The 26313-nt window shown below is 36.4% G+C and overlaps 1 protein-coding gene across 1 annotated transcript in view; it reads left to right on the forward strand.

Moving 5' to 3' along the window:
- LOC138703665 (15-hydroxyprostaglandin dehydrogenase [NAD(+)]-like) overlaps nt 1-8092 on the forward strand; it is a 34155-nt gene extending 26063 nt beyond the window's left edge. The window contains exons 6-7 of the mRNA XM_069831738.1: nt 2558-2727; nt 7661-8092. Coding sequence (XP_069687839.1) covers nt 2558-2727; nt 7661-7790 — 300 coding nt within the window. The 3' untranslated portion in view covers nt 7791-8092. The remainder of the gene's footprint in view (nt 1-2557; nt 2728-7660) is intronic.
- The last annotated feature ends 18221 nt before the right edge of the window (nt 8093-26313 follow it).

The following is a 26313-nucleotide window of genomic DNA, read 5'->3' on the forward strand; positions in this document are numbered from 1 at the left end:
GTTAAATGTTATGTTCCGTCTTTTAGATTCCTCCATACTGTACTGTAGCAGTAGGTAAGTAACATGAAACAGTTACTGAGAATAGGCCTACACACTGCACTCCACTAGATAGCTGAGTGGTCGTTTCCCTCTCCTCTACCTATAGCAAGTCTATGTCTATGTATTGTAGGGCCGAGATAAGTAGAGACTTCTGAGAGCGGGGAAGTGGGGAAAAGAGATGACAACCTCGTCACCTCTGTGTGCATTCTGCGGACCTCAGATAACACTGAGTATCACCAGTACGAAAACATTAACTCCTCACAGTTTGTAATTTAGCAATGGAGCAACTAAGATCAACTCGACGGCGTGGCCAAGTAATACATAGTAGAGAAAGGAAGATTATAAAGAATATAATGGAATGTTGCGAAGAAGAGGCTCGAAACAAGAGGCTAATCGCTCCCCTAAGACAGGCCACGTCCAGAGCTGCTAAATACGCCGGCGTTAGTAATGCAAATGTCATGAGAATCCGGAAAATGGCTAGCGAGCGACCAGATGACATTGAAACAACTCCTGGTAAAAAGAGCTAAGACTTTATTTCCACTGTCATTACAGCTCATTGCTGTTTCATCAATAATTCGCATTATTTAAAAATAAATTTTAAGTCGATTATTTATTTTTTCCTCTAAGGAAATTTTACAATGATAGTACGCCTAATTACTTGTAATTCAGAAATTTCAGAGTTGATTTACAAGCTATTTTTCATTGAAATAATTTGGTAAATTAGCTATATACTGAACACTGTAGATGGTTTTAAAAATAAATAACACCTGTCAAATTATCTGCAAAAGTGAACCATCCAACTGTAGATTTATATTTGAAGACTTCGAATAAATAATGAACTAAGTTATCATAATCATCATCATCATCATCATCATCATCATCAACAACAACAATGTCGCCCTCGGTAGCGCAGTTGGTATACCGCTGGCCTTCTATGCTCGACGTTGCGGGTTCGATTCCGGCCGAGTCGATGGCATTTAAGTGTGTTTAAATGCGACAGGCTCATGTCAGTAGATTTACTGGCATGTAAAAGAACTCGTGCTGGACAAAATTCCAGCACTCCGGCGACGCTGATATAACCTCTACAGTTGCGAGCGTCGTTAAATAAACCATAATTATATCAACAACATTGGTACCACAGCCTATTGCAGACTTTGACCGCCCCTACAGTGCTCCAACATTTGTTTCTATCTTTCGCATTCCTTTTCCAGCCATGTACTTTCAGTAAGAAAGTACCATTTTAAAATATTCAAGGTGGCCAGTCTATGTATATATTTGTATTTTACTTACTTATTATCCTTCGAAGAGTTGGAAAAATTCAAATATCTTGGAGCAACAGTAACAAATATAAATGATACTCGGGAGGAAATTAAACGCAGAATAAATACGGGAAATGCGTGTTATTATTCGGTTGAGAAGCTTTTGTCATCTAGTCTGCTGTCAAAAAATCTGAAAGTTATAATTTATAAAACAGTTATATTACAGGTTGTTCTATATGGTTGTGAAGCTTGGACTCTCACTTTGAGAGAGGAACAGAGATTAAGGGTGTTTGAGAATAGGGTTATTAGGAAAATATTTGGGGCTAAGAGGGATGAAGTTACAAGAGAATGGAAAAAGTTACACAACGCAGAGCTGCACGCATTGTATTCTTCACCTGACATAATTAGGAACATTAAATCCAGACGCTTGAGATGGGCAGGGCATGTAGCACGTATGGGCGAATCCATAAATGCATATAGAGTGTTAGTTGGGATGCCGGCGGAAAAAAGGCCTTTGGAGAGGTCGAGACGTAGATGGGAAGATAATATTAAAATGGATTTGAGGGAGGTGGGATATGATGGTAGAGACTGGATTAATCTTGCTCAGGATAGGGATCAATGGCGGGCTTATGTGATGGCGACAATGAACCTCCGGGTTCCTTAAAAGCCAATAAGTAAGTAAGTATTGCTTAATATTTAATAACGTCATAAGGAACTTGTGCAGTACACACTAGTTTCAGTAATGAGCTTATGAGCATAAATAAAAGTTTGCCACTATAGCCATAGAGAGTTGTCTTGTTATCATTTGCGGAAATTCACTTCATCTGTAGAGCGAATGTTTTTTGTATGGTAGTACTATTGTAGAACGCTGTCAAGGCGGCTCTGTTATCGCGATTATGTCATACATATGTGATCAGGGGTCATTCTCAGACTAGGGAGCTCAGCTCGCTACTTATCGCGGCCCTACAATATCTTCCTCTCCGTTTGGGCGAGCGGTAAACACAGCTCTCCCGCTCCGAAGGAGCGCTCGCGCTTGTTGAGAGCTTTTTGTGCAGGTATGGTCTAAACTCTAGAATATATACATGTATGTCCTATTATGTTATTCTGTTGTTCAACGTATTTATCTTGAGTGATAAATACTCATATAGTTTACTATTCTTTCAGAAAATTAGTCAACGTGATAAATTGATTGCATATCCTTTTTGAGATATAATATTATCTTGTTGAAATTTATTATTCTTTTACACATTATTTTGCAGTCAGACTTCATTTACCAGCAGACAGGCATAAGAATGATGGTCATGTGTCCAGGTTACACGATATCTGAAATCATTTCGAGTGCTACACCGGAACAGACAGCGATAACATATTATGATGATTGGATGCCGGAATTTGGCAGAGGACTAGAACTGCTCAAACCTCCACAGAAGTAAGAACTATTAGTTAACATAGAATAAATTACAGTCAATGTAATGCGTAACACTGCACTATAATGCATTTGGAATTAGGGTTAAATTTCTGTCTGCCTATTTCCTTTTGTACACCCCTGGAGTTGTTTACGGTCATCATGCCTGCAGTTAGATCGGAGATGCCTCGATTCAAACTCGGCCGAGGATGACGCAATACTACTATAACCAAACCAAAGCAACAGCAACAGCTACTACTGCTACTGCTACTACTATTATTATTACTACCATCACGACCGCTACCACTACTACTACTTTCCCTATTATTACTACTGCTTTCACGAAAAATATCTCCATCAACACTATTAATATTTATCTACGTATTTTCAAATGACAAGCACAGAGATAAATGTACTTTGGCCTACATACAACCATAATATTATAAACAAAATTTAAATAAAAGAAACGACGGAATGAAAAAACAACAAAATCAATTATTACAATAAACTCTTGAGGTTCCTCGTTTCCCAGTAACGTTCACTTTCGCTAAGCTTAGATGGAGATGATTTCTGTTCATTTCTTCTTGGAGGTCACACAGCTTACAAAATGGGTCAGATAAGGGCACGTATAAGTTGGAGCGACGATAAACGATAAAAGAAGCAGCGATGCTATAACAGAGAGAATTGAAGCATGCATTGTCATTGAGGTGTGCATATTGGAGCAACGATAAAAACGAAGATACACGATAAAAGTGACAAAAAAGAAAAATGTCATTTTCTTCGCTCTTGTTGTTCATATGATCTCTGATTAAGATAATATTAATGTGTGTAATGACTGGTAGTTATCAATATATCAGAGTATTAACCGATTTATAATTACTTCGGCATATTAAATTAATTATCATGGATATTGACAAATTGATCAGTTGTGTATTTATCCGTGATACGTTATGTGATCACAAGAACCAATCACATCACAATGAATTTGTACTAGCTTTGGGATGAGAAACCGGTTCAGTTTTGTACGTATTTAAGTTATATTAACCTTGAACCTAGCAGCTGATATTTCCTATACATCTTCTTTCATTAAGAGGATGTATAGAATATCTTCTACTGACTATTACACTCTTACTACGTCATGCTACTTTTGACCAATAAAACGGTACGAAAGGACGTATTTCAACCAATCGTGGCTGCTTATCGCACAATTTTATCGCGTCGCTAGCATTTGTTTAATTTTAACGCGTCCCTAGCATTTGTTTCTTTGTTTGCCAACATTTGAAACTGCGCTGATCTGAACGTCAAAAAAAATATATATATAAAATTACAAACCATTCCAGTCGATGCACAGCAGTTTCAAATATGACTCGCATTGGCATTCAAGAAAAAAAATTAATAAAAATCACTGATGATACCTATGCATCTTCTGAAATCCGATTTACAAATAAATGAAGAGCACCATTCGGAAATCCTGAATAAGTTGAATACACCATGTAGGCCTAAATCAACGAGTTCCACTTCTATTACGCACACGTCCAATATAACATCAATTGAACTACCAACCACATTCAAATTTGAAAATTATACACTCAATAATTATTCCTTTTAAAATTATTTATTCGGAAATTCTGAATAAGTTGAATACACCATGTAGGCCTAAATCAACTAGTTCCACTTCTATTACGCACCTGTCCAATATAACATCAATTGAACCACCAACCACATTCAAATTTGAAAATTGTACACTCAATAATTATTCCTTTTAAAATTATTCATGTTTATTGTTTATGTCATCGTCGTTAATTAAAACTTTTCTAATACTTGTGTAGGTTATGTTATAGCTTCTGCTATGATATTATGGATAGTCACGTATCAGAGATTGTTTAATATTAAGATTTATTGAAAATCATCTGTCAAGTGACGTTGATTACTGGGATTCGGATAATTGAAGTGGAATGCAAATGTTTTAATAAAAATAAAACTGAAGCAACAAAGTCTTCTTGACTAGTAACATTGCCATCGTGTATAATAGATCGAGAACTTCTCGACGAGAAGGCATTGCTCACTATTGCCATCTAGCATGCATCTAGCGTAATATTTGTAATGTTGAGATGGTACAATAATACATTTGAAGACAGTTGTATTTTCGTAAGTCAATTAATATTTTATTGTATTGGAGTACTTCGTTACTTCTAATCTTTATATACTTTCTTCTAATCGTGTAATAGTCAATTAAATCCCACTCGAGTTTTGATTTTCTCTAGATAAATCAAAACCTCTAGTGAGATTACTGTTGATAAATCAAAATGTTCACTTCCCATGTTCTCGTTGCTCCGATATGAACACTTGATTCTTTGATAATACCAAAGCATCGCTAGGTCGTTTCTTTTATCGTTTATCGTAGCTCCAACGTGTACGTACCCTAAGAGCCTGGTTCGTTACCGAGTTGGTCGCTCATAGCTAGGGACCGGATTTTTATGTAATATCAAGGTGTGAAATATGTACATATTTATGTAAGGAAAATAAGCTGAATATGTACCAAAATATGTAAAATCATGAGAATATTTAATTTCAATATCTGGCAGGTACAGGATAGATAAGACTCTCCAATTGTGATTTCATAGAGCGCCCGAATTTTTTACCGCATACTTGACACATTACTATTTTTCCATCTGTAGTGAAAGCTTCGTCCAATGCAATCCATAATTTTATTTTTGTCGTTTGGATCGAAGATACAGGGGTCATTTTAGATAGTTAAAAGCAGTAGATAAACTCACTTGCACTTTATAGATACTGTAAGTACTAAAACTAGAGAACTGAGTGAAATGAATGACACAACAGTACTGCAAGCATTGTTTCGCTTTACTGGATTAGGAACACATGCATTTTAGCTGCTCCCTGTAAGAAACAAGTACCTACTAAAACCTCAAACTATAGGCATTTACAAACTGTTGTTTGAAAAGTGACATTCCTGCCTTATTCAGAAGGGTAGGATAATTCCAGCCGAGAACCATACTTCCTAATTGCTCGGAAAATCCCATTTCCGTATAAGTCTACTAAATTTAAAATAAAGAGGTCAAGCAATAACCTGAAAGTCTCATGTCAGACTTGACACGGGTTTTCGCTGGAAGATTAGGAAGAGGGTGGGTAAGGTTGCAAATTGCATGGGAACGGCTTGTTAAGACGTGTGCAGAACAAATATAGTTCGAGACAAATCATGTCGTCCACCACCGCATGAAGGCAACGCTGCTTTTTGAGTGATTTTTACAATACAAGAGAGTTGTATGAGAATGGTTGCCTTTTTTCACTCATATTTACAGTGGGCGGAATGGGGTGAGTGCTTCATTACTTCCTGGAACTAAGTACGTTATGTTTCATCCCGAAATATATCCTTTCTTGGGTAGGTAAAAAGGCTTTTTTAATCTGTGTGTTTCAAATTGTAAACTTCCCCAACAGAAGTTTTTTTTTCTTCCTTTCAGAGAAGTAAAAATGAATAAAACTCCTAAATATGTAGATTTATGTAATACCACAGTCTACTATATACAGTCGCGAAGCTCAATATGTACTAAAAATGCAAACATGGGTAGTTGCCCACCACTAGGATCGCTACTATCGCCTCATCATCGCAGATCTCTCTCCTAGTAGACGACAAAATATGTTAGGCCTACACTTTCGTTGTGTTCTTTTGGAAAAATTAACACCTTCCTTCCATTATTGAAATATTAAATGCATAAAGTTAATTTATTATTTTAATGAAGTATATTAAATTCCACCATAAACTCGAAGATACCTGCAAGAAATAGGTTAATATTATTTTTGTTTGTGCAAAACGAACTGAAATTTACTATAATCGCTTCACTCATTCAAGATTATAGCGATAATTAACTATGAAATCAATAAATATTAATTTTCATTTCCCTTTACAACAATAATAATGTAAATATGAATTAATGGAGTAACTTACGTGTACCGGTACTTGTAGTGTAGGCTTATGTAGTTAACAAAGTGGGATGAGGTTAAGCAATAATAATCACACCAGAATTGGAAATAAAGCGTGATCAATAAATTTTATTGTAACAGACTTTTTCTACGTTTCTAGTAAAGTAACAAATAAAAATAACAACAAAATTAACAGCTATAATTAAAAACATATCCTTTCAAAAAAAAGTAGGCCTAAGCAATAATAATCCCACCAGACTTGAAAATAAAACGTGATCAATAAATTTCATTAAAACAAACTTAATTTTTCTACGTCTCTAGTAAAATATTATTATATATTATTGTATTTTACCCATTAACATTTTCATTACAACCAATAACGAACATTTCACAAGCATCAATGTGAAATAAGCAACGAGTTAGCACTCGTTGGAAATACGACACAGTCCAAAGTCGACCGTGGACAGTCTATTGTTTCTAGTTGCTAACCGCTTGGAGCGCTTTATCACGAGATTTGCAAAAAATCACCTCAAGCTTCGCGACTGTATATAGTAGACTGTGGTAATACTATGCCATAATATGTAATGTGGGGTAAATATTTAAAAATATGTATTATCAAATTTTAATATATTAATGGTAATTACAAGATTTTCAAAGATTTGTTATTTATATACGGTTAGATTGAAAGGAATATAATATGTAATTATATAAAAATCCGGTCCATACTCATAACCTAGTTGGTCGTTGGGCAGAGAGTCGGGGTGTACAAGACGGTAACAGCAGTGCTACAGTTTTTAAACAGCTTTTACTAACCAATCATTTAACATACACACACTAACTGTAAAAACTTTAATTTCAACTCAAGCCCATAAAAACTGAAAAAAAAAAAAAAATACCATTACATGTACTGTACTACGTATAAGGCATATTTTCATAGCATAAAAAGTACTGATTGTCGTAAAATTTCCTGAAAACTGATTGCCACTCTCTTAATGATTTCTTGTTATTATTTTCACAGGGCAGAGAACGTTGGCAACGGTGTCTTGCATATGATTCGTGAAGGGAAAAATGGATCAGTGTGGGTCTGCTGCAATAACAAGCCGGCGTATGAGATAGTCATACCTCCTTTCGAACAACAGAGAGCATAATTCAAGCTAATACCTGTGGACAGCAAGCCACAAAGTTGCAACTGTAAAATTGTGGGCTAGCTTTAACGTTGGTTATAGGAATTATCTTTTCCATTCTACAGTTAATTCATGTTTACATGTCACTGGCTTCTTAATGTTATTTGTAGAGCACATATGATTGTAATTAACGTCATACTTAAATTTAAAAATAGTAGCCTATTTTTAATTTGAAATATTGACTTCATTTTCTTTTGAAATATTTAACTTTGATAAAGATGTAAAATATACAGAAATACTGAATAAAATCATAAGCTTTCTGGTTATCAATTAATTAATTAATCCACCCGATCTGTGGAGTTCGTCAAGGATGCCCCCTCTCACCACTTTTATTCAATGTATATATCAACTCCATCATCAGACATTGGCGACTAACAATTCATGGAAACATCCCGCTCTTCCGAAATTGTACTCTAGATACATTATTATATGCAGACGATCAGGTTATTTTTGCTACAAATGAAGACGAGCTGCAATACTCAATACATCACCTGAATATCATAGCACAATATTTCAATACGAAAATTTCCCCAAACAAAACAAAAATTATGGCGTTCCAAGGGAAACAGCCAGTTAGAGTAAAATTTTCATTGGAACCCATACGTTAGAAAAAAGGTAAACTCATTTAAATATTTAGGTTATAACTTGACATTTATTCATTTATTTATCTAAACGATAACAGCTCCCTGTATTAACAGGCTGCCACAAAGACAGAGCATATTGTGCAATAGGGAGTTGGAAGTATAAATAATATACATATGTTTAAGTTGAAGGGAGTCTTACAACAACGACAAGAAATGACTGAATAAATAAGTAGCTACTAATTAATTAGTTGAAGATCATTGTTGACCGTAGAGATGGTTGCGGAGTATAAATATTGATCCTCTCAGAGCTGCAAGAACGATGTCATCAATTGCCTTCCTCTGTAGGCCGAAACGTTGCCAGGCCTGGAAGAAGAAACCGGGAATAGTTCCGCGCGCTCCAACCATAAGGCCTATTACTTCAATTTGTTGTAGACCGTATTTGTCCATGAAATATGGAACGGTACGTACATAGATGTAGTTTTTTCCCCTATTTACATCTTCAGGTTGGCTCTTTTGTTTTTCAAATCTAACAGTCGGATCGATGATGTAGCTATTGTTGTTATTTGGTGGGATGGCAATCATGTCTTTTCTTCTTGTACTGCCATTGTCTGCCAGTCCGTGAACTTCTTCGAACACTTGAAAATTTATTGATCTAAACTGTTCGGCGATCATCGAACGAATTCTATGGTGTCGTGAGTTACGGAGTACTTCACCGTGCGGACAAGAGCCCAGGACATGTGCAAGTGTTTCTGGCTCTCTGTGGCATCGCCGACAGAGGATGTTGTCCCAATCCTGCCCGGAAGGGAACGTACGGAAGACACGTATGCAGTCATTTTAATAGCTTCGCGCCACTCGCTAGAGGTTAGGCCTTCACGATGCCGTATCCAGGAATTCGCCGGAGTAAACTCGCTGTATAGCTCTACGCCAAGACCTTTCTGAGGTAGCTTAGCCCACTCCTCTAATTCCTTTTCTCGCAGTTTTTTCCTCATACGTCGAGCGTCATACAAACGGGTTCGTGGGTCTTTAATTACGTCGGATGTCTCGGTTAACTGCAAAGATTTGACGCATTCGGTGCTTTCAGTAAAGAGATCTCGAGTGGCTGTGACGTAGGGATTGGCTGACAGTGCGAGGACGCGACAAGTATTGGCGTGCTGAAGATGGGCTTCCCACTCTGCTTTGAAGAGACCAAGACCTTTACACTTCATATCTGAATAAATCATATGGTCTGGCGTGTCTGTTGGGAGCTGTAGAATTTGTTTGACGGCACTTCTGATAAGTTTGTCACTGTCTTGAAGAAACTTAATTGGGATTTTGTTCGGCTCCGCGGTCTGGAAGGGATAAATCAACGATGTACAAATAGATGTGTTTAAAACCAGAAATTTTTGTTCACATTTCAATAAGGTTGTAGAAGCCAGTAAATCGAGTTTTTTGTGTAGATTCTGAATTGTACCTTTAGAGTCAAAATTTAGGGAATCATTAAGCGTGACGCCGAGATACTTAATTGATTCTCCGTGTTTCAATACTATAATCCGACAATTAACATCTAGATACATCTGTTACTGATATATCTGAAAATATTAAACATTTTAATGGAGCCTTACGAACCATCAACCAGGTTTTCACAACCACGAAAACCCAAAAACATACCAGGTTAAAAGCATATAAAGTTCTAACAAGACCTGTCCTCATGTATGGTAGTGAGGCCTGGACTGTCCAAAACTCAGATGTTCAACGCCTAACTGGGGAAATGAGTTTTCTAAGGACGACTGCCGGCTACAGCTTGCTTGACCACAAAAGGAATGAACTAATTACAAAAGAATTGAAAATTACACCTATTTATGAACATCTCAACCAGTATGCACAAAAATGGCTTAACCATATCAATAGAATGGACCGTTCCAGACTCCCAAGACAAATTCTCCGCTATATACCACATGGAAGACGATCTTGGGACGCTCCCTGAAAAGATGGACGGAGGCCTAATACCAGGAAGGACGATGATGATGAGTTAATCCACCCATGTATATATTTATCTATTCATTTATATATGCATATTTATGTAGATTTATTTATGTATACTTATTTATTTACTTATTTACATTTTTACATGTTTATTTATTTAAATATTATTTATTTATTTATTTACTCATTCATATATTTGTTTTTTTTATTTGATTGTTTATTTTTCCCTCTCGTAGCAGTCTGTTCGCACATTCGTAACGATATGATTAAGAGCTTAAGTCTGGTTTAGGGCGAAGTAGCGAAGTACCGCTGCACATGCACTAAAAAAACATGCTTCGAGAAGGTCATGAAAATGACAATGCTTATGTTTGTGAATTATCATCTGAATAAAAGAGCATAGCGAAAAATATTTGCAATTTTGTAGAAGCAAAAGGAAACGGCGAGTAAATGTACAGTATATAACAGTGTTGTTTGTACAGTTCTATTTTCCGAATATAACGCCAATTTATCTTAAGAAAATAAATATATAATTTAATTTCTTTCCAAATTAGAGAACTATTTACACATGGACTTTGGAATATATTAAAGTCAAAAAATAAAATATAAACTTGTGAATACATTAAACAAACAAAATAAACAAAAACATGTCCAATTTCCATGTAACAGTCTTGTTTGTACACTTTTGAAAAACAATTAATATCTTGTAGCATAGCCTTTCGACTTCATTACTGCTTGGCATCTCCTTCTCATTCATTTTACAAAGTTTTTACACTGTTCTGGTTTGATTTTAGTCCATTTTTCTCTCACTACACGATTGAAATCCTCTATGGTTGTACACTTCTGCTTTCTCCCATTCCTTTTCAAAATTTCCAACAAATGTTCGATGGGGTTTAAGTCCGGTGATTGAGGAGGTTTTCCCAGTTGTTGGGATATGTTCCATATAAGCCAATTCTTACTGATTTGAGCAGTATCTTTACTGGCATTGTCTTGTTGGCACATGCACAAGTGGCATCCTCATCTTTTGTACAATCTGCCTAACATTTGACCTTAAAATGTTATTATACACATACTTTTCCATAATCCCAATTCTGAACTGAATATTCCCCACACCATTTGCAGATATACAGGGACATCATTTTATTTTTACTTCAACTTTTATTCTACCTGAGTTTTTTAATGTACTTCACTCCCACCCCTTCTACTAATGAAGTTCCAACTGTCCTGCACACAGAACCAAGACCACAGTGAGTTAGTGAGTATAGTAGGTTTCAGAAATATGTTCGCGTTTTCCAGTGACGAAAGACCTTTCAATATTGAATCATATTTTCGCACAGGTACTGTCGTCCGTTTGCCTACGTCGCATCCCGATTTCCCCCCCACTTCCTTCTGCTCGAACCCCTCTGTAAAGGCTAGTGGCTGGGCTGTCTTAGATCTTTTCTGAAAACAATAATTTCTGTCACGAATTGGATGTCTATTTAATATTATACAACTGTTTAAAATAACTTAAATAAAAGGGCCTTGTTGAGTAATTAACTGTCACGTGATTTTCCCCCTTTCTACGATCCTACGACATAACCACTTAGACGGACAGTAGATAGCATGTCTAAATAATTTTATCTGTGTGGGTCGGGCAGAAGTGAAGATTGAATTTACAGTACATAAGCTACTCTTTTATAGAGTAGGTACACAATTATTTCAACATGAGTTACTAGTACGAAGGACGAAACTGGTAATAATTGGAATTAGATACAATAGTCTATCGTGCGATAATATGCACAAAAGAACTGAAGCCTGTATCGAAATGAACGGCCACCATTTAAAAAAATGTGTTTAAATATCCATATTATGATTATTTTTCAATTTAACTTCATTCCCTATATTGCACGCTAATGTGCTGTAGACAGTGTAATATACACTGCATAATGAATACGTCCGCATGGACAGCTCAGTTCGTGCGTAAAAACACTCATTGTTAATACTGTACTGTATTTTGATTAAAAAAACCTAATGAAAATTATCAAACTCAAAATTCCGATATTTCCTAGTTTACGTAAATGGATGAACTACTTTTCTTCCCTCCTGTATCTAGTAAAGTGATTTGTTTGTATTTTACGCCAGTATCATCGAACTCCAGTCGTGGAAGGGGGTAACAAACGGTGTTTCCGGTTCTCGATCCGTTAATTCAAAGATATAGCCAGGTTATTATTAAAAATGTTAGTAAAAATAAAATGATGTCCCTGTACATACTGTACATCCCCACAATAACATGCATCCATCCCCATGTTTCACTGTAGATAATGTGTTATTTCTGTCGTTATCTGTGCTGGGCTTTCTATATCCTATGAATGCCATCGGAACCATAAAGATTTATCTCCGTCTCATCTGACCAAATCACCGTGTTTCAAAATTCCTCATCCTTACCAACATGTTGTTTATCGAAGTCCAATCTTCGACCTTCATTTATCTCACTAATGTACGGCCTCTTTCGTGGTCTTCTGCCATGGTAACCATTTTTCCACAATTCACGCCGGAGAGTTTGGTTACTGGTCTTCGTGTTTGAAGACTCTTCAATCATGACTCGAATTTGTGGAACATTTATTCTTGGATTTTTAACAACTTGATTAACTATGAATATCTCGTCACGTGCATTTAGCAGTCTGCTTGGTTTATCTTGCCAAGTTATTGCAAGTTCCATGATTTCGACATTTTTCTACAATGTGTTGTACTGTAGATTGTGTTTTATGCACTAATTTACCTATTTTTCTATAGGAATAGCCTTTCAGAGCCAGGCGAACAATAATTTTCTTTAAATCGGGACTGAGTTCCTTACGACGCTCCATTATACACAATTCTGAATGACAGACTAGCCTCCACTGAAAGACAACCCTGTGAGCACTGCATGCTTGTTTATTATCCATCTACACGTAACTACCAGAGGTCAGCATTGGACGTTTTCGCTCGAGCGCCAAGTAGTTCATAGCATAATCCGATAGGTAGCGCACATGCATTATGGGTAAAATTGTCGCGAGCGATAAATCCTCGAACGGTATAAGCCGAGCGTTAGACATTCGTTCTTGTTACAGTGATGAACTGCGTAGTAACATCATAGATGTTTATCATTTCAAAACTTTGCAGTGTTTAACTAACTTCTCCATAGTACAACTACAAAACTTGCTTTAAAATGTAATATAAATGTTGTATGTAAATGTTCCCCCCCCCCCACAGGAGTGATTTTGTTTTTGCCATATCTGATAGATGTTATTGGATGTAAATGTAATTATTATAAACGGAGAACACAATCACGATAATGCAAGAAATGTATCAAGTTTTCTAGTAATAATAATAATAATAATAATAATAATAATAATAATAATAATAATAATAATCTCTAATAATTAGTGTATCAATCTTTGCGTCTGTAACAGTTGTGCAGCATGATTATTCGTTTTATTATATTTTCTGTGACGTTATCTCTGTACTGATATTGTTATTAATCTACTGCTATAACAATAATATTTAGTAAAACGTGTCTACATTGTCGCAGTATATAGGCAGAACAATATATATGGACCTATCATATTATATATGTGGTAAATCAAATATTGAATAATTATTAATTAGCAATAATAACTGTATATCGAAGTTTTTCATACTATTTTATTTATAAATTCATGTTCCTGTTTTGGTACGTTCCATTGACTGTTCCATTAAACGTTTGTCATAAACGCAGAAAATAAAGCCTTATTTTTACCGTGTGAGCAAAACATATGTGTATCTTATCTGTCGCCTTCCATACAAGATATGACATGTCGGTGAGATGACCTTGTACTGTGCTTCTATTTATTACGAGCGTATCACGACCGATCTTACCTCACTCGAGGGTACGACATTCGACCGAGTTCAAGCGAGCGATTTAACTCCAATGCAGCACTCTGGTAACTACTCTCTGTCTTGGGGTAAGTGTACGAACAATAGTGTTACATGAATTTCACAGAATACGTAGTTCTAAATGTTTATGTAAGTAACAGGTGTATGTAAATTAATTTTATGTATGTCACTGTGCTCATGTTTAACTCATCAAACATAATAAAATTATATGTCAATATATTACATCTTTTTTTCAATCTTATGGCTTAACACAAATATAAAACAAATTAATTCAATGTTTTATATATTTACATAATGTTGTATCATCTTACAAACGTTTTCGCCCTCGTAGGGGCATCTTCCGGTACAAAGTATTTACAATATCAAATCTAAAATCAATTAAAAGAATTTGACCACATGTTTTAATTAATGATCTTAGTGGAGTAATAGTACAGGGACATCATTTTATTTTTACTAACATTATTAATATTAACCTGGCTATATCTTTGGATCAACACCGTTTGCTACCCCCTTCCACAACTGGAGTTCGATGATACTGGCGTAATATAGAAACAAATTACTTTACTAGGTAGGCTAAAGGAGGGAAGAAAAGTAGTTCATCCATTTATGTAAACTAGGAAATATCGCGCTTTGAGTTTGATAACTTTCATTAGGTTTTTGTTTAATCAAAATACAGTACAGTATTAACAATGAGAGTTTTTACTCACGAACATTCTAATTGATTACTTAGATTACTTCAAGCCAGGAAACAAGAGTACGACAAATGGTGTGCGCTTCCACATAAAGGAAAAGGTGTTATTTTATTTCAAGAATATACTCCCGGAAATAAATGGATTTTTTCTAAGGAGGGTCTATCTTCCTCTGAATGGCGGGACGCAATTAAGATGAATGCTAACGTAGCACCAGTGAGAAGTCTTCATGGGAGATCCTTGGACGGTTTCCTTTACAGATACTGCAACGAGATTGAAACCTTAGCACACGTCCTAGGATCCTGTCAGCATGGAGAACTCCTGAGAAATTCACGCCATCATAACATCCGAAAACTAATAGCACAAGCCCTTAGAAACAAATCCTTCGAGGTCCATGAAGAGGTGCACTGCGTTGCGTCTGAAGGCGGCGGAATTAGAAGAGCGGACATCGTGGCTCTAGACAAGACTAATAGTAAAGGCTTTATACTGGACCCAACTGTTAGATTTGAGATGAGCCAGACCCAACCATCCGAGATCAACAAAGAAAAACAACAAATTTATGAGCCTACTATTCCGTATTTTCGAGAAAAATATCAGATGGAAGGCACCTGGGAAGTACATGGTTTAATGATCGGAGCGAGGGGCACCATCCCACGATCAACTGTAAACACTATCAAAACATTTGGAATCCATGACATCATTCCAAAAATAATTACTTCAACCATTAAAGGGTCTGTGGCAATTCTGAAAAATCATTTATACGGAATATCATAATACCCCCCCCCTTTTCTATTCGTTAGTGTGTGATTGTTACAAATATATGTACAAATTTATTATTTCTTAAACTTAAGCTCCTAGTTCACATTTAAATTTGGCTCATCTATCTTACTGTAATCGTTACTATTCTTATATGTGTGTTATTCTGTGTTTTTGGCAACCCAGGATGCCTGGGCAGACTATTTCTTGAAATAAATTATATATATTTCAAATACACAACAATGCAGTTTTCAGGATGTGTTTATTACTTTCTGTAATTGGTAGTGTTTTTGCTTGTAATATTGAATAATGGCTTCTACACAAGAGGATGCTAGTTTTCCGCTGTAGAAAAGAAAGAAGATGGAGAAGAAGCAAAACATTATAAAAAGATTAAAAATACAGAGGAAGAACATACGAACCATGTGGAAAGAAAAGGTATTGGCGTTTATTATAGGTAAGCAGTAAATTTCTGTAATATAAACTTTAGCAAGCAAGTGTTTATTACTTAATTATTAAAATGTAAAGCATAATGAAATAATTGATATGAAATATTATTATTAATAATTATATCATTGCATTATCAGTAAGATGGAACATTTATTTCTCTATATGCAAGAGATATCATTGCTTCGAGACAGTATGCGAGGAAGATCGAGAGGTATTATTTCATAATTTCTACACATTAGAACCGAAAGATTTACAAGATTCTTATTTATCGGGGATGATTACTGTACAAGATATGAAACAGAGACGTTCCCATAAGCCAGCCGTGGCGAAAAGGCCATGGTGCGCCGAGCCACTGTGTAAGCTGCAACGTGCATAGCACCTATGGAGGGAGGCGGACAACCGAAGGGGAAGTTAATGTTTAGGACGTGTAACGAAGAAAGAAATGAACAAGAAAACATAGGACACATTATCACAACCTAAAATTAACTGTCTTCAGAATGTCTCTGCGACAAAGTTTCAAAATCAGGAATTATGTCACTTACTGCCAATCGTAGTTGATCACGAAGGTATTTATCTGTCAGTCGTGATCTAAATTTGATTTTTACTATTTTCATTGTTGAAAATAATTTTTCACAAACGTAAGTTACAGCGAACATGGCTTCAACAGAGCAAGCGAAAGAACGAAGCTTCAAATATTTATTTTTTTCCAAACATTTGAAAAGTTCAATATCTGTCAAGTCCTTACATCTAGCTTTCATTTAACGTCACATTATAAATCTGTGAGTTTAAATTGAAAATCTAACCGCATTATTCGTACATCTGCTGTAAAAGAATCGACGTACAGAGATGATAATAATAATAATAATAATAATAATAATAATAATAATAATAATAATAATAATAATCATAATAATCATAATAATAATAATAATAATAACAATACTTAACCTTTTAATGTTTCATCAGTAACATGTAGTAACTTATAATGCCGTTTTATGTTATACAACCGTTTTCCTAGTAATATTTGTGAACAAATCATACATTTAATATTTTCATCATATTGTAAGCAAAAGAATGCATCCTCCCATCCTACTTGAAACTTTCGTTTTTTATAGAGGTACATGGTTTCGAGAGAGATATTGCGACGATACGCCACTCGCAGGTCCGAGACAAATACAAATACAACGGAGTTTGACTCCAGTGAGTGAGAGGGTGGGGGTTGTAGCACAGTCTACTATATACAGTCGCAAAGCTCAATATGTAGTAAAAATGCAAACATGGGTAGTTGCCCACCACTAGGATCGCTACTATCGCCTCATCATCACAGATCTCTCCTAGCAGATGACAAAATATGTTACACTTTCGTTGTCGTGTTCTTTTTGAAAAATTAGCACCTTCCTTCCATTATTGAAATTTTAAATGGATAAAGTTCATTTATTATTTTAATGAAGTATATTAAATTCCACCATAAACTCGAAGATACCTGCAAGAAATAGGTTAATATTATTTTTGTTTGTGCAAAACGAACTGAAATTTACTATAATCGCTTCACTCATTCAAGATTATAGCGATAATGAACTATGAAACCAATAAATATTAATTTGCATTTCCCTTTACAACAATAATATAATAACAATAATAATGGAAATATGAATTAATGGGAGTAACTTACGTGTACCGGTACTTGTAGTAGTTAACAAAGTGGGATGAGGTTAAGCAATAATAATCACACCAGAATTGGAAATAAAACGTGATCAATAAATTTTATTGTAACAGACTTACTTTTTCTACGTCTCTAGTAAAGTAACAAATAAAAATAACAACCAAATTAACAGCTATAATTAAAAACATATCCTTTGAAAAAAAAGTAGGCCTAAGTTGTCTGAAAATGTACAATTATTCAAGGAATCAGCTGATACAGACGTAGAATTAGTGCAAAGTTTTTGTTTCTCAGCTGCAGGTAATAACAGAACAGGTTTATTTAAAAAATCAAATAAAGTTGGAACTGCATTCCAGATTAATTTATTTTTGTTTTCATTCATAAATTGTGTGTTTTCGAAATGAAGAGAGCAAAACTTTATATTATGATAAAGATATGCTTCATTCTTTGTCATTAGATCTTCCCTCCTGCTGTTTATTAACCACTTTTTGCATCTATAAGTAAAATAATAAATAGATGTTAGGATTTTTCTTCACGAGCACCAATGTAAAAAACGCAACGACCTAGCACTCGATGGAAATGCGACTCAGTCCACTCTAAATCCAAAGTCGACCGTGGACAGTCTATTGTTTCTAGTTGCTAACCGCTTGGAGCGCTTTATCGTGAGATTTGCAAAAAAACACCTCAAGCTTCGCGACTGTATATAGTAGACTGTGGTTGCAGGTAGGAAGCAAGGGAAATGCACTGCGAGCCACAATGTGCTCGTGAGTCGCATTTTCGCCGCGGCTGCCGTAAGCTTAATATCAACCCTTCAGCAGCAGAGATCACAACGTTTGCATACAGGGGAAAGTTCGTTTTACAAGGAATGTTACGAAAGACGGCGCAGTAGTTGATGTTCCAGTATGTCGAAATGCCTTCATGGATTTTTAAGTAAGTTATTTTACGACGCTTTATTAACATCTTAGGTTATTTAGAGTCTGAATGAGATGAAGGTGATCATGTCGGTGAAATAAGTCCAGGGTCCAGCACCGAAAGTTATCCAGCATTTGCTCATATTGGGTTGAGGGAAAACTCCGGTAACAACCTCAACCAGGTAATTTGCCCCGATCGGGAATCGAACCCGGGCCACCTGGTTGCGCGCACAGATGCGCTAACTGTTACTCCACAGGTGTGGACGCATTCATGGGCTTCCATGAAATAACACGAGGGAGTCTCCGTACTATACAAGCATCATTGATGAATGCATAGATTTCACCTAGAGATTCTAGAGCTAAACATCAAAACCGATCTAAGTTTGTACCAGACGAAATTGAGCTACTTATCACGAATCATATTAGTTCTTTTAAACCTCGGCAGTCACATTACTCCATCAGAGATATCTCCCCAGAAACCCTATCTACCTAAAACCCTCACAATTTTATTAATATACGTAATAGGTCAGCAATTTCTCAAGAGCTCTCTTTTCGTCAAATGCATAATGCACTTCCAAAAATAAATTATTCTAAAATAAAGGATTTGAGAAAACTTTATGGCTTCCTAAGACCAAGCAGTCGTCAATGTTTTGAAACTCTTGGACAAGAAGAAGGGCTAACATTAATGGTTATGTAGACATTGATAATTCAGACAACAGCAGTGGGGAAGACAATTATACAGGGTGTTTAAAAAATACGGGGCATAATTTCAGGTATGTATTTCCCACATGTAGACAATCAAAATAGTTCATTATAACATGTGCCCGGAAATGCTTCATTTCCGAGTTATGGCCTTCACAACATTGAAATTCACCGGAACCTTTTTCTTTCCGCAGGTCGTTGTCATTACAGAAGATGTTCAAAATGTCCACCTCCTGCTTGAATACAGACCTCACATCGATGTCTCATTGACCTGCGAACATGATCCCAAACTCCAGGAGTATTGCGTATGTCCTCAGAACATGCCACAATTCGATTCCGAAGGGATTCCAAATCAGGCACCAGAGACGAATAAACCAAAATGGCCCCACAAGTAGAAATCGAGTGGGTTCAGATTAGGCGAGCTTGGAGGCCAAGCAATTGGGCCACGTCTACCTATCCATCGATCAGGAAACCTTCGATCCAAGTACCGGCGAGCCGTACGACTGAAGTGTGCAGGAGCGCCATCATGCAAGAAGTGAATGTGTTGACGATTGATCAGTGGAGTGTCTTCTAAAACATGAGGTATGGTGTTTTCCAGGAAGTTTGTGTACGCCTGCCCCGTAAGTCTGTTTACAAGTATATGGGGTCCAACTAATCGATCACCAATGATACCGGCCCACATGTTGAGGGAGAACCGCACCTGGTGATGAGATGGAACAGTTGCACGTGGGTTTTCATACGCCCATACATGCTGATTGTGGAAATTTGTTATGCCATCTCGTGTGAACTGTGCTTCATCTGTAAATAATACTAAGGCAGGAAAGTTCGGATTTACATCACACTGCTGCAAGAACCACTGACAGAACCCAACTCGTGCAGGGTAATCTGCTGGTGACAGGGCCTGTACACGTTGCAAATGATAAGGATACAATTGATACTCTTTCAACAGTCTCCAGACAGTCGTATGAGGAACATTGACTTGCAACGCTACCCTTCGTGTGCTGATAGAAGGAGTCATGTTCACAGACTCCAGAATCTCCTCCTGTACTTCTGGGGTTGTAGATCTTGGTCGTCTCCTTCCCAAACCAGGAGAGTTAAATTTTCCATACTCGCACAAACGGTAATGGAGACGTACAAATGTCTTCCGATCTGGACATTGTCGCTGTGGGTACCTCTCCTCGTACAAACGACGAGCCAGTGCAGCATTGCCGTCTGCCATGCCGTACATGAAGTGTATCTCTGCCAGCTCTTGATTTGAATACATGTCGCACAGTCGAACGCCTACACAACACTGAATGTAACCTTCGCCTCGGAATGAACTGTCAGAGTGCCCTCTTAATGTCTCCTTTGACGGCAACGACATGCGGAAAGAAAAACGTTCCGGTGAATTTTGAAAGTTGTGAAGGCCATAACTCGGAAATAAAGCATTTCCGGACACATGTTGTAATGAACTATTTAGAACATGGCAAGATAAAGAGACAGCAAGCTTTCTTTTCTTTTGAAATAAATGTAAATCATTTCAATGTCCGTTAATAGACACTGCGGTGTCTCACTGTACCCTCCTGAGATATTTGCATTTTTTTGACAAACACGTATTGTATATTATGTCCTTTATCTATTAACATTTCTGTTTATGTATTATTGTACTCCATGTTTTAGTGTATAATTCTTTTGCACTTGATTTTTAAAATACTTGAAATTTCACTTGCATACATATGTCTTAATATTTTGTGTCTCACTTTACCCACTACTCCCCTACTTATGTTACGTGACAAACTTGACGTCACGTCAATATAGTCTAAGAATAAATAATCTTATCTCCGTACGCCCTGGCCCAGAATACGGTCCTATTCATAAATGTAGTAGACTAATAATATAGCGACAATGAAACAATTTGCACATATTTAAAGCTCTTTATTTTCTGAAAAATTTACATATGCCCTACGGTTTATACTACCCTAATCTTTACAGATTCAAGTTTAGGATTAGACCATGAAATTCCTGTAAGGGCAAGGTAGCTATTTTGGCAATTCACATATACGCAACACGTAACACATTGCTTAACATTACTGTAAATTTATTTTTTTTTCTAAACTAATTTATTTTCAATTTCTTCAAAGATAATAACTTAAATGAAGATTGAGTTACAGAATGTGTATTCGTAATAATGTTATTTTGAGTTTACATGAAATGTAAGGGAACCTTTTGTTTTATAAGAATATACATTCTTTACTATTTTGTAATTACGTAAAAAATAAAGAAACCAATAGATACTGTAAATAATAAATAAGTTTCATGGTGTTAAATTTAGAGTTAAAGAAGTTATAGCGTAATAAAGAATATTGAAAGCCAAACAATTTACGTAATTAAATACCTTTTTATGTACAGTAATTTGATCGAAACGAATCTGAGTTTCCCTATTTAAGAGTTTCCCTATTAAAAAAAAAAGAACACACACTTTTAGGAAAACATTTATTGGCAATAAGTACAGCAATGTTTCAGCTATTTTTCAACATAGCCACCATCAGAATTGAGACACTTGTATCCTGGGATCAACTTTTGTATCCCTCTGTCGTAGAACTCTGCCGCCTGTGAATGGAACCAGCGTGTGACAGACGTCTTGAGCTCTTCGTCGTTGCCAAAACGCTCACCGGAGGACAGGAATTTCTTGAGGTGCAAGAAAACGTGAAAATCGCTGGGAGCAAGATCAGGACTGTAGAGTGGATGATCAAACAACTCCGAGCCAAATTTCGTCAAAACAGCTGCTGTGCGCCGAGCCGTATGTGGACGAGCATTGTCATGGAGGAGCACAACACCTGCAGTAATCATTGCACGCCTCTTGTTTTGAATGGCACGTCGCAATTTTCGCAGTGTTTCACAGTAACGGTCAGCGTTCACTGTTTCACCTCTTGGAAGGAAGTCAATGAGCAGAATGCCCTTCCTGTCCCAGAACACCGTGCATATCACTTTCCGTACCGACAGCGTCTGTTTGAATTTCGTCCTGATCGGAGATCCACTATGCCGCCAATGCATTGACTGCTGCTTGGTTTCCAGAGTGAAGTGCGAAATCCAAGTCTCATCGCCCGTGACGATCCTGTCGAGGAACTCGTCGCCGTCATCGTGATACCGTTGCAGAAATGTCAGTGCTGCTCCTACACGTTGCATTTTGTTTCGGGTGTCAGGTTTTTCGGCACCCACCTCGCACACACTTTTTTGAACAACAGGTGTTTAGTGACAATCTCATGCAAGAAGGATCGCGATATCTGCGGAAAATGGCTGCTCAGCTCCGTAATCGTGAACCGACGGTTTTCCATGATGCACTGCTGCCACGCTACTGGCACTAGGCGGGACCTGTCCGGCTGGCATATGATTGATACGTCATAGATCTGTTACACATGCGCAATTGACACGGCTAATTACGTTTACTTTCAAGGGGAAAAACTCGGGAAACTTACTTTCTGGATGCGCCTCGTGTATATATATATGAATATATATATATATATATATATATATATATATATATATATATATATATATATATATATATATATGTATATGGTGCAGATTTTCAGAGAGAATAGCTCATGTTGTATGTAACAAAAAACTATATCATATTGGTGGAAAGTTAATAAATTTTTTTGAAAAAAAAAATTCTCAAATGTTTAACAACCTCTTATTCCGTAATTATTTTGAGTAGTATCGTGGTTTTTGTCCATATCGATAGAAAATCTAATAAAGAATAATTTATCCCTCTGACGTATTTCAATAGCGTGGGCGGTTTTCGTGTAAATTTAATTTTATAAACCTCTAATTTGAAGCCACTACACGTAGCGAACAAGTGGCAACATCGAGGCAGAGAGCAGCTTACCTACCGAGACACACTGAGTTCGTTGAGCTCTTACATCTGTATCGTGAGAATAGTGTGTTAGCGGTGATGTTTCCGAACTATTGAAACTTCAAACTTAATTTTGTAATCAACCGTGCATTTAATCACAAAACGTAATATAGGTTTTCTATCCATTTAAGTGTACCCTATCGTCCCTTTCAATCTGCAAGGTTATTTCACTTCCACCCTATATAAACGATCAAATTTAATTATTACACTTCTAGTAAAATTATGGAATGAAGATATTCGCCACAATTCAGGCCTACACGTACTGGTACAGAAAAATTTCCAAGCAATTAGTAACAGCAAAGAGTAACAGTGAAATTATGCAGAAGGAGTAAAGTTAGACTGTTAATCCGAAATAGTTATCACTGCGAGCACCAACACACTGGAAAAAGAGGTCAAGAAGAAGTAGTGAAGTTTAAAGTCGTAATAGTCCGAATGACTAATCCTTGCTATACTTACTTACTTACTTACTTACTTACTGGCTTTTAAGGAACCCGGAGATTCATTATCACCCTCGCATAAGCCCCCCATTGGTCCCTATCCTGAGGAAGATTAATCAATTCTCTATCACATATCCCCCCTCCCTCAAATCCATTTTAATATTATCCTCCCATCTACGTCTCGGCCTCTCTAAAGGTCTTTTTCCCTCCGGCCTCCCAACTAACACTCTATATGCATTTCTGGATTCGCCCATACGTGCTACATGCCCTGCCCACCTCAAACGTCTGGATTTAATGTTCCTAATTATGTCAGGTGAAGAATACAATGCGTGCAGTTCTGTGTTATGTAACTTTCTCCATTCTCCTGTAACTTCATCCCTCTTAGCCCCAAATATTTTCCTAAGCACCTTATTCTTAAACACCCTTAACCTATGTTCCTCTCTGAAATTGAGAGTCCAAGTTTCACAACCATAAAGAACAACCGGTAATATAACTGTTTTATAAATTCTAACTTTCAGAGTTTTTGACAGCAGACTGGATGATAAAAGCTTCTCAACCGAATAATAACAGTTATTTCCCATATTTATTCTCTGTTTAATTTCCTCCCGAATATCATTTATATTTGTTACTGTTGCTCCAAGATATTTGAACTTCTCCACCTCTTCAAAAGATAAATTTCCAATTTTTATATTTCCATTTCGTACAATATTCTGGTCACGTTACATAATCATATACTTTGTCTTTTCGGGATTTACTTCCAACCCTACCTCTTTACTTGCTTCAAGTAGAAATTCCGCGTTTTCCCTAATCGTTTGTGGATTTTCTCCAAACATATTCACGTCATCTGCATAGACAAGAAGCTGATGTAACCCGTTCAATGCCAAACCCTCTCTGTTATCCTGAACTTTCCTAATGGCATATTCTAGAGCAAAGTTAAAAAGTAAAGGAGATAGTGCATCTCCCTGCTTTAGCCCGCAGAGAATTGGAAAAGCATCAGATAGAAACTGGCCTATACGGACTCTGCTGTAAGTTTCACTAAGGCACATTTTAATTAATCGAACTAGTTTCTTGGGAATACCAAATTCAATAAGAATATCATATAATACTTCCCTCTTAACCGAGTCATATGCCTTTTTGAAATCTATGAATCATTATCTGTTGAATACAAAATATCTGGTTAATAGTTGATCTATTACGCCTAAAACCACACTGATGATCCCCAATAATTTCATCTACGTACGGAGTTAATCTTCTCAAAAGAATATTGGACAAAATTTTGTACGATGTCAACAAAAGTGATATTCCTCGAAAGTTACTACAGTTAGTCTTGTCCCCCTTCTTAAAGATAGGTACGATTATGGACTCCTTCCATTGTTCTGGTACAATTTCCTTTTCCCAAATAGCAAGTACAAGCTTATAAATTGCTTTAGATAATGCGCTTCCACCCTCTTGTATTAATTCTGCTGGAATTTGATCGATACCTGGAGACTTGTAATTTTTCAGATTTTCTGTCGCAATTTCGACTTCAGAAAGTGTGGGTTCGGGTATAAATGGCTCAGAAGTTTCTATTTCAATTTCGTCCCGATCATTTCTATTTGGCCTATGTATATTTAGGAGTTGTCCAAAATAGTTTTTCCATCTGTTCAGGATTGAATGAGCGTCTGCAAGCAAGTCACCATTCTCATCCTTGATCACGTTTACCCTTGCCTGATATCCATTCTTGAATTCCTTTATGCCCTTATATAAATCTCTAATGTTTTTATTTTTACTATTTGTTTCTACCTCATTCAGTTTTTCCTTCAAGTAATCTCTCTTTTTATTCCTAAGTGTACAATTTGCTTCCCGTCTTTTATTGAAATAATTATCTCTATTCGCCTCAACTGGATACTTTAAGAATTTCAATTTTGCCTGTTTCCTTCTTTCTACTACCATGCAACAATCTTCATCAAACCACGGTTTCTTTTTCTTAGTTTCATAATAACCTATGCTCTGTTCAGCTGCAATTTTGATACTATCTCGGATATTTTCCAACATGCTATTAACATCTAACTTTTCCTCAACTTCGTCGGAACTTGCTAATACGGCAAACCTATTTGAAATTTCGACCTGCTAATTGTGCTTAGTTTCCTCGTCCTTTAATTTCGGAATATTGAAACTTCTAATATCAACTTGTTGCTCTACTCCCTTGGCTACAGATAGTCTTTCTCTTACTTCTCCAATTACCAAATAATGGTCAGAATTAGAGTCTGCCCCCCTGAAGGTTCGAATGTCTACTATACTAGTATGTCTTCGTTTATCTATCAAGATGTGATCTATCTGGTTATGATCCAATCCGTCTGGAGAAGCCCAAGTATATTTATGTATATCCTTATGGGGGAATGTTGTACTTTTCACAATTAAATTTTTTGATGTGGCAAAGTTGACTAATCTAACTCCATTGTCATTACTAGTTATGTGTAGGCTCTCTTTTCCAATAGTCGGTTTAAAAATATCCTCCCGTCCTACTTTAGCATTGAAATCCCCCAATCAAATTTTCATGTGATATCTAGGCAACTG

The sequence above is a fragment of the Periplaneta americana genome, chromosome 7 (genome assembly GCF_040183065.1).
Source record: "Periplaneta americana isolate PAMFEO1 chromosome 7, P.americana_PAMFEO1_priV1, whole genome shotgun sequence".
NCBI classification, from domain to species: domain Eukaryota; kingdom Metazoa; phylum Arthropoda; class Insecta; order Blattodea; family Blattidae; genus Periplaneta; species Periplaneta americana.